The sequence below is a fragment of the Hypomesus transpacificus genome, chromosome 5 (genome assembly GCF_021917145.1).
Source record: "Hypomesus transpacificus isolate Combined female chromosome 5, fHypTra1, whole genome shotgun sequence".
Taxonomy (NCBI): domain Eukaryota; kingdom Metazoa; phylum Chordata; class Actinopteri; order Osmeriformes; family Osmeridae; genus Hypomesus; species Hypomesus transpacificus.
The window spans coordinates 3,595,226-3,605,357 of NC_061064.1; the positions used below are offsets into that span (position 1 = coordinate 3,595,226).

Here is a 10,132-nt window from a genome sequence, read left to right on the forward strand (position 1 = left end):
TGTATTGATACATATTTATAGTTTATTCATATCCCTTTTTGGAAGGATATCATGAACAGCACATAATATCCTTGGCAGTTAAGCGCATTCAATGTCTTTAGAAGCCATAAACAGTCATTGGGTTGAACCGATAAACAACAAAATAGAAATAACCTAAAAGTAACAAACTACATTAAATCAAAAATCCCATGCCTACTTAGTAGGTAAAAACATTTTGACTGTATTGTATACATATCAACATTTTAGTTACAAAAATAAACTTTTTGCTTACATTCTCTCTGTAAGAAATGACCTTGATATCTGTCCCTTAAATTCTCTTATTTTACATTGGGTGAAAAATACACCATATCGTGTGATCGAATTCTAGATTTGTTTAAGCTAAAGGCACCAAAGCATAGATGGCAGACTGGTTGGTAGCTATGGATGGATGCCAGTCAACAGACCGGGGAAAGAGACAATCAATACCATTGATATTTACAGAAGGGTTCCAGCATAACTATGTAAACAAGCTGAACTCCTGGAAGAGGGTGGACAGAAAGCCAAAACATGGCTGTTTTACATAAACTCTGGACTGGATGTAGCTTCCCTTTGAGCCACTGTCCGTGGTGCTGGGCCAGCCGATCTTCAAACAGCAGCAGAGGGTAGCACTGAAGCGCTGTGATGTCCCTCTGATGTCCCTCAGCGCTCCAAGAACAATTTCTGAGTCTCTGAGGTGAAGCCGAGGAGAGAGTTCTCCCTCCACCTTCACCATCAACTTGTCTGGTCCATTATCTACTGAGTCCGTCTGACATCAAGCCAGACATAGTGCATTTCAGACATTTAGTTTGTTCTTCTCCAGCAGAGTTGTGATAGAGAGTCTCAGCAAAGGTCAATGCCTTGAGGGGAGAGACTAGACTGCATGTCAGACTGGGGCGTGCCCACAGGGGAGGAGTAGAGGGATGGGGAGGATGAGGTGAAAGAGGAGGTGCTGAAGGAGGTCAATTGGGTGGGGAAGGTGGAGGGGTAGGAGGAGGTGCAGGGAGAGGGATAGGAGGCGTGACCAGGGGAGGAATAGCAGGATGGCACGGGGGAATAGGAGGACCCAGGTGATGGGTAGGAGGAAGTGGGGGAGTGATAGGAGGAGGCGGAGGGGGAGGAGTACCCTGAGACTGCTGGGGAGGGGATGGCGATGGGGGCAGAACTTTTCTCAGCTTTCTTGTCTTTCTGCCTCAGGTGAATCTTGGCATGCCTCTTCCGCTCGTCGCTACGGGCGAACTTGCGCCCGCAGACGTCACAGGCGAATGGCTTCTCGCCAGTGTGCGTGCGGATGTGCGTGGTCAGGTGATCGCTTCGGCTGAAATTGCGCATGCAGATGCGACACTGGAAGGGCTTCTGTCCGGTGTGGATGCGCACGTGACGGGTCAGCTCGTCAGAGCGTGAGAAGCGACGATCGCAGCTCTCCACCGGGCAGGCATAGGGGCGCTCGTGGGGGGGAGTCTTGCACTGGCGGCTGGGGTACTTCCTCACACGGCTGGACTTGACCAGCTGGGACTGGTAGGTGGAGCCCTTCAGATCCGGGGCGGTCGCCGTCACTGTTCCTGTCTGAGAGGCAAAGGCCTTGATGGTGGAGAGGGGGGTGAGGGACAGCTGCTGCTGCTGGAGGCTGTGTGTCTGGAGGGGCTTCTGATCAGGGGCCAGCAGACTAAGGTCCCCCTGCTGGTGGGACGAGAACAGGTAGTCTGGGATCATGGGCAGGGCCGTGCTGGGGGCACAAGGCTTGGAGGAGGAGTGGTAGGCAGGTGGTGGGTACTGGCTGGAGCCAGCGAAGGACTGGGGGGAGTCGAGGAAAAGATCAGGGCTCGTGGTGGAGTAGGAAGTAGGGGCTGCGGAGTAGATGGGATTGGGCTCACTGACATGGATTGAGCAGCTCAGATTGGGGAGGGAATAGGCGGCGGAGGAGTTAACCGAAGTGGTGGAGGAACATGAAGCGGCAGCCGAGGTTTGGGTTGAAGCCATGCCCACCAGGCCGCTGACCAGGCTGAAAAGAGGCTCTGCCCACAGGCTGTTGCTGCAGGCGTTGGAGGTGGGCTCCAGGGTGAAGCGCCCAGTGTAGGAGAGTGAAGGCAGGCGGGCAGTAGGGAAGTGCTGCTCTGACAGAGACTTGTCGCAGCTGAGTGAGCTCAGGTCCGGGAGATTGTCTGAAACAACAATAGGGAACATTAATTAAACTGTAATTAAACATTATAACTTTATTAGACTTTTGTGTGTTTGTGCTCGTGCATGTCTGTGTGTAGACACAAGACAAATATCTTGATTTGACTCATAATGAAAAGTGCATTGGAATTGCATTTTGCACTTGTCCTTCATGCTCTAAATTGGAGCAGTCCCTTGACTGAGCCCCATTTACAGGGAAGGTCTTATATTTACAAATGCATTGATCTAACAATTTACATAATTTATTACTCATACAATTACAGGGAAAAACGTTATATTCATGTTAAAATAATAGTCCAGTAATGTACTCCTACAATAAATACAACTTTTATGAGTGGTCTAACATCGGCACATACGTTATCTGCAGCAGCAAAGTTTGTAAATTAAATGCATGATATGCACCCTATGTGTTATTAATCTGTTGACACCTGAAGAGTTTTAGACCCAGAGAAGAAGCTTACCTCCGGTCAGATGCTCATAGGCGTCCCCGGAGTCCCCGGTCCCAAGCCCGGCGACCTCGGCAGCGGAGGCGGCAAGGAAGGATGTGCCTGTCGCGGCGGAATGGAGCAGCATCAGCTCCTCCAACTTGGGGTAACTGTCCAAAGGTGAATGTGGGAATCCCAATGGGTCTGAGATCTGCAGGGCAGAAAGGAGAAGTTCGGCTTTCGTAGCAGCCATGTCCCTGTTCTCCTGGGGTATGCCGGTGGTCCGGGGATCTGGATAGACAGACCCTGGGTAGACGCAAATTCTCTCGAGTAAGAGAGCGAAATCCCCAGACAGTCTAGAGCACAGGTGCTTGATTGCTGTTGCTGTTTCTCTGAGGATGCCAATGCGGACACACCGATGTCCAAAATTGGTAGGCTATTTCTTCAAAACAATCTCCTGACAGACTTCAGAAACGATGCTTTGCCTTATTCATTCCCAAGAAAGGTCTGAAAATACCTTTCTCTCTGCTACGCAAAAGTGTGCAAATTGGGATATCTAGGTTTAGGCCTAAATTATTTTTTTCCCCAAAACTTCACGTTTTCACGTGCAGGTTTCTCAGAATTGTTAAGACTACTGTTATTTGGGGCATTCTACTCTGATGTGACACCTATGAGGCAATGAAGCTCTTTTCTATCTGAAGAGGATTCCCACCGCTTTATAAAGCCTCTTGTCGTGACGTAGATGTCCAAATATGGAACGGAGGAAGACCATATTTAGGCAACGCAGTCTGGCTTTTAACATAGGCTATGCAGAAAATAGAGACAACGGGGAGACCAACATTTTAATATTCTGTGATATCTACAGATGTTGGTCGATTAATTGTATGGTTTACTATTTTTTAACCGTTGTTCCTTGCTTCAAATGGAGGTTTTCGACTTTAAAAGCATATTTCCAGTGTCTGCAGATGGCTGCCATTACCGGAAATCCCGGTTAGACGTCATGCCATATAAGGTCGTACCTTCAAATGGAGCGGTTCCGGTGGGTTTGTACTTCCTTGCCCTTATTAGGAGTTTCCTGGTGTAATGCTGAGCAGCGCATGGCAGATAAAAAACTGTAAATCTCTTAGACACGCTCAAGCTGTAATTCATGGCTACACATAAAGTAGCATACATTTGATCAACCATGTACAAATGTAACCTATACATACGCATACAACATATATCTGCGTTCAGTTTAATAGCCTACAAAAACGCGTACACAATCACACATACATAAATAATAGCAAACATGGGTCATGATTGAACGATTGTTTTGGAAATTAAAAAAAAATTGGTAAGTGGTGAACTGGCATATTCATTTTTCATTAGCAGCATCAGCATCTCCACCCCTACCACCCTCCGTCTCTCCCCGAGCAGGGAGCCCCCTGTTTAGGCCAGATGACTGGGAGCACAGGTGCTCACTCAGCATCTTTCAAGGGGGAATTCTCTGGTCTCATATTGGACACTGTTGCACCTGAGCTATTTTTAAACCACTGCAATATGCTGCTAACCTGAGAGAGCCAATGTTTCATGAGCAACTGCATCTGCAAATGACAAATGTATGTATTTGTTGTTTTTCTAGATGCTGGTGAAGCGGTTGGTGGGTTAAGAAACATAGAACATATTCACAGTAATCTAGAAAATAAAAGGAATTATAAAATATGCACAAACAAACCAAAGTATTGTATTTTATTTTTATGAAACTAAATTAAATAATTATGTTATATAGTAAATACAATAAAGTGTCATTATTCTCATGGGCAGAGCTTGATCCAAAAGCACAGAGTAAGCCAGGGAGAGTTTCTTGTGAGCATGCCCAGTGCCAGTCTGCCTATATGGGTCAAGGGTGCCTTGCAGACCGCCAGCCTTTTGGTCCAGCAGTAGTGACAGACTGTTACAGCTGCTCCATATATTATGGCGTATAATACCATCATGTGTCATGACAGTAGAATCCAAGCCTGAAGGAAGAGAGGTGGGAAGAGCCTCCTGGCTTCCCTGGGTCAGAGTGCCTCTTCTGGGCAGATTCTCCAGGCAATACAGGCTGGTCTGTCGCTCTTTGATCAGTGAGATCACAGCCTGTTATGTCATCTGTCCTACTTTCTAACATGGCGCAGCCAGGGGAGTCTCTACAATCTCTCTCTCTCTCTCTTTCCAATTCTCCTATCTTTACTATAACTTCAATTGTAGTACTTCAGACAGCTAGACCAGAAATCTTAAGTGCAGAAATCCTAGAAAGAACGAAGGCAATTCCTAATTAGCTTGAGGATGTCTCAGAAGAACCAATGCCTTTAATCAGATCAGAATTAGAATGCTGCACTCAGAATATAAGGAACTTTCTAGGTTTTTGAACATACCAACGACTCAATGAAAATAACAACATTAAATAAGTACAAAATAAATCGAATTCCAAAAGTCTAAGGCTCATCCCAAATAAGCTTTCAGCTTGCATTTGGGATGGTGTGTCGGTGTGTCAGTGTGTCAGACCACTGTGTTGGTGGAGACTTTGCATTTCTGTGTGTAAAGCCAAAGCCCTGAGGGAGAGAGAGAGGGAGGGAGAAACAGGCATAGCAGGTCCGTTCTCTTTATCAGGGCTTCTCCTTGCTGCAGATCCCCTGCGCCCCCCCCCCCCCCCCCCCCCCCCCCCCCCCCCCCCCCGCCAACGCATACCCCCCCCCCCTTCTTCCTTTCCTTGCTCAGCAGTTGATATCTAATTAAGCCTCGGTCCCTCGGTGTGAGAAAAACAGATAAACAGAGGGAGAGAATGAAAGATGGAGAGAGGGACAGGCTAAAGAGAGAGGCAGAGAGGCAGAGAGGCAGAGAGGCAGAGAGGCAGAGAGGCAGAGAGGCAGGGAGTGTTCCATCACATCTCTGTTTCCAGTTCTGCGTATGCCTGTGTCTGTTTGAAACCGTTACACAACCAAACATGTCTATGTGTGTTTCATAGTAGGTCAGGATAGACATTAATTCTTTATCTGCGACCAGGGTTGTAAAACCTCTAAAGATGTTAAGAAGCTTGTAATGTTGAGAATCTTTTCACAAATGTTCCACGCAGATAAAACAATTTATACTATTGTGAGAAACAAGATCTGACTCTTACCAGTAAGGAGATGGAAAATGTCTGTTTCCTTTCAACAGCTCTTTTTCTCATTTTACATTGTTTGCTGAAACACTGGAGGAAAGCTTGTGAGTTATTAGAGAGCGACAAACACCTACACACACACCATTGATTGACACTGGGTATAATACTCCCTCAAAGCTGAACACTCTTTCAGAGCCAGCATGGGGTACACTTCAGGGTTCAATGTTCCTTTGATTTAGGTCAACATGTTAACATGATATGGCTTGAGTAATGCATTTCTTATTTTCAATCCACAGTACATTGAGTTAATGCTTAGGCTAATAAATTAAGATGTTCCAACCAGTACTTCTTTGCCTTGTTTTGTACTATCACATTTGCAGTAAGGCAACACCTTAGAGTATAAGTTGCTCCCTGTTCAATCTCTCTTTCCCCCCTCCAACACACACACACTCTCTTTCTGTTTGATCTCTTCTCCCTGCCTCTTCCTTTCCTCTTTCTCTGAATTCAGAATTACTGAGCTTCCTTCTTCAGAGTCCCATGTACCTCATGACATCGTCTAGCTGAACAAAGAAAGGTAAAAAAGGTGTGAGAATGATTAGAACGCAGTGTGTGTGTGGGTATCTGTGAGTGTATCAACTCATGCGTGCACATGAGTGTATTTGTGTCAAGTCTTGCCTTCTCGAGAATGCAATCATTTTTGGCATGAAGAAACCCTAAACTCCTAGGCTTGTCTGTCTAGTTCTGCTTTCTTCTTTACTTCCTTTCCTATTTTTTCCCCACCAGTTCTTGGTGCCTCCTTTTCCCCTGCATATTTGTGTGTATATATGTGTGTATGTGGGGGAGTCAGGTGGCTGAGCGGTGAGGGAATCGGGCTAGTAATCAGAAGGTTGCCAGTTCGATTCAAATGTGCCAAATGTGTCCTTGGGCAAGGCACTTCACCCTACTTGCTTTGAGGGGAATGTCCCTGTACTTACTGTAAGTCGCTCTGGATAAAAGCGTCTGTTAAATGACTAAATGTACGTGTTTTCTACCTGGCGTCCATCTCTTACACAAGCGTTTACTTAAACAAACACCAAGGGCTCACACCATAGAGAGACACAACCCAAAGGGTTACCAAGTCCACTATGAAAGTGTTCTAAACATAGCTCAAAGAGAGTTGAATAATATCTGTTTTTGGTGAATGTTCCATTCTGAGGACTGTTGTCATCCTGTTGTTTGTGTGGGTGGCTGACAGGACCAGACCCCTGGGGTTCAGCGAGAGAGACAGAGAGAGAGAGAGAGAGAGACAGAGACAGAGAGAGAGAGAGAGAGAGAGAGAGAGAGAGAGAGAGAGAGAGAGAGAGAGAGAGAGAGAGAGAGAGAGAGAGAAAGAAAGAAAGAAAGAAAAAATGGAGAGCGAGCGAGAGGAGGGTGGAAACTGTGACACTACTTCCTGTGTGTATTTACCACTGTGTTGAAGATCACACTAGGCTAGTCATCCAGCATAGCACAGTGCAAGGGAAACTTTGTTCTCATATTTGAATACATTTTCATGTCATGTTAAAAATAGCCAAACTGTAAATAACAAGATTTTCCACATTACATCCACAACAGGCCTGAATGGAGGCTTCAATAGGTGTCAAACTGTTAACTGTGTATCTTTATAGTTGTGTTTAATAACTGGGGCCTTCCCCTTAAATCCTCCTCTAGACTCTGAGTGACCTCAAGGTCTGTGTGATTATGGATCTACATGATTTGTGGAGTGAAATTAAAGCCGTTGATTTCTCAGACATGGCAGACTTAATGTACATACAGTGTCGTTGGATTGGATGTTGTTTGATGTTACCCATAAATGGGTGTTTTGAACACACATCTGTTTACCTAAATAAAAAGGAAGATTGGATGCTTCTGACATAATAATCTGATGTATCCTGTTATCGGACATACCGTTTCTGAACGTCATTATGAGATTCAGATCAACGTTTGATCCATGGTCTCAGGGCTGTGTGCCTACTGGCATGTATTCAACAATCCACTACTGATGTCTGCTGATACCCCTGTTGAGATCTACAGACTGTGGTGGTCCCAGAGGGACCAAAACAAACAGAAACATACTGCCTACTGTTCTGGTATGATAGTGGACCACATGACCCATTTACCAGCATCCCACCTGCATTGGAACAGTACAGTGGTGTGTGTGTGTGTGAGTGTGAGTCACTAACTTTCCCCCCAACAGTAAAGCAGCCCACCCAAACTTAACCTGAAGTGTGACACTTATTTCCAACAACGCAAAAACACAAACACTTAACAGGCCCTCAGCATTCTCATTGTCAACACTTGTGGCCTCATCCAAAACCATTTTTCTGGAGTGGGTGAGTAAGAGTGAAAAGATAGAGAGGTAGACAGTGATTTGATCTGATTGGAGCTTTTTTCAGGCTCTCTACCTTGCCGGTTTGCATGTATGTCTGTCTGTATATCCATGTCTGTTAGCCTGTCTGCATGGAAAGTCTACATGAACTAAATGACACAGAGGGATAGCGCACGATTCAATCTACGATTGAATCTACGACGATCTACGACTATCTGTCTTTCCCTTACTTTGTTGTACTGCTTAATAATATTAGGCAACATATATTACACGTTCAGGGTACACTGCTATGAATATACTTCCTACAGGAAATGTTTATGGTTTCAGGCAGTTTCCATAGAAACGTGGTAAAAGTGACTCAACTCAAGCCCAGTGCAGCTGCTGTGTGTTTGTGTGTCAATGTGTTAAGGATGCAACACAAAAACCTCGGGGTAACTCTAGAGGGGGATTATGTGACACATAGAAAGACAATCTTCAACCAGCCACAGAGAGCCGAGTTAGAGAGGATGACAGCTGGAAGTCAACTCTCCAAGGGGTCAACTCCTTGAGGGTGATGGGGGTGGAGGGCTGGGGTTAAAAAGTCTGGAAGGTGCCATTCTGAGTACCAGGGGTCCCGCTAGAGGCGGGGTGTCACTGGTGAAGTCCGGCTGGCCAGTGTAAGCTGGAGGGGGAGGGTTTGTAGGGCATAGGAACCAGGCTCCTGCAGCGGGAGTGTGTGGGACTGTCAGGCATTCTACTTGTAGTGTGACAGTGATGGTAGAGGACAGAGGAGGACAGCGAGGATGAGACCCACATGACAGCGGCCACCCTTAGCTCCTGCTGACTGCACCGCCTAATCTCCTCTCCTTGTGTTGTCAACGAGGGGACGGGTAGCCTGGACCAGGGGGATGGAGACAGTGGTAGATGGCCTGGTGCACCTTATGTAGGAAAACGACACAGCGCGCTTTTTCTATAGTCACAATTGGCACAGTATTTTAAGGATGCCAATAGATTTGAACTTGAATGAAGGCAAGTCTTCACACAGCAGCAGGCCTGTATGGCTGGCACATGGTGACACTAAATAAAAGACCCCCAACAATGTCATACTGAGAGTTGTCAGCATGCTTCTTTTACTTCATAATTACATTATACAACATGTATATATCAGTGTACATAAAATGTGAGTGTGTATGGAAATATATGTCTCTTGTCTGGCAGGCCACCATACTACACTTCAGGGCAGGCGTGTAGTAGGTTTGACCACATTGCAGACTGTCTGCATACCCAGCCATTATCACACCCATCTGGCTAATGTCCTTAATCTGTTTTGTTATGCAAGCCTTGACAGGTAAAAGTGCGCAGTTCTTTTACTTTATGGGCTCAACAATCAAGGAAACGTTCCCTTTCAAAGCTCTTACCTAGTTCAACAGCTCCCTCTGCTGTTCAGATAGAGAAATACAACTAATTTAAAGACAGTTGGTGAGTAGAACATGCATTTCTAGTTATCAGACTAAGAGGTTTTCTTACTGAATATTAAGTTCAATATAGAAACTATATGTCGAACAAGGGTGCATCAAGAATCAGAAATAATCAGATTTGGCATGTCAAGTAGTAAGTGTACATTGAATCTTTTGCTATTCTACAAACAGCATATTCATTTAGTAACAGTTGAGACTGTTATATTATAAATTACTGCATGTGTAATTTTTTCTACTTTTTTAAACCCCTCATTACACTAATAACACGTATCCTACCTAATACTACACCCAGAACTGGGAAAGTGTTTGTGAACAGCCATCGTATTGTTCTAAACATTAGGTAAGTTATACAAGATATCGGTGGCTCTGGTGGAGAACGTAGTGTTTATAGACTATAGTCCTAATAGTCCTTTTTTTATGTAATGAGAGGTATGGATGTTGGTGTTACTAGCACTGTCTGATATAGTAAATGTTGCCTCACATTACATGCTTACATTCACCTGTTTTAGCTAGGCCTACATGTTCTGTTTGGTAGAAGCCAGGTAGACTAGCTATCTAGTTCATTAAGTTACCTTGCTAATACAAGTTCTCC

The 10,132-nt window shown here is 45.2% G+C and overlaps 1 protein-coding gene across 1 annotated transcript; it reads right to left on the reverse strand.

The window, feature by feature from the left end:
* On the reverse strand, positions 1–3,307 carry LOC124468106 (early growth response protein 1-like). The gene is made up of 2 exons (XM_047020685.1): positions 2,655–3,307; positions 1–2,177 (listed from the first exon to the last, which is right to left on the reverse strand). The coding sequence occupies exons 1-2, from the start codon at positions 2,869–2,871 to the stop codon at positions 859–861; spliced, it is 1,536 nt and encodes a 511-aa protein (XP_046876641.1). The 5' UTR covers positions 2,872–3,307; the 3' UTR covers positions 1–858.
* Positions 3,308–10,132: the final 6,825 nt, after the last annotated feature.

Excerpts from the sequence above, each read along its gene's own strand:
- LOC124468106 (XM_047020685.1), bottom strand. The coding sequence starts at position 2,871 with ATGGCTGCTACGAAAGCCGAACTTCTCCTTTCTGCCCTGCAGATCTCA. Across the intron at positions 2,178-2,654 it reads CTATGAGCATCTGACCGGAG|ACAATCTCCCGGACCTGAGC; the intron begins GTAAGCTTCTTC and ends TTGTTGTTTCAG.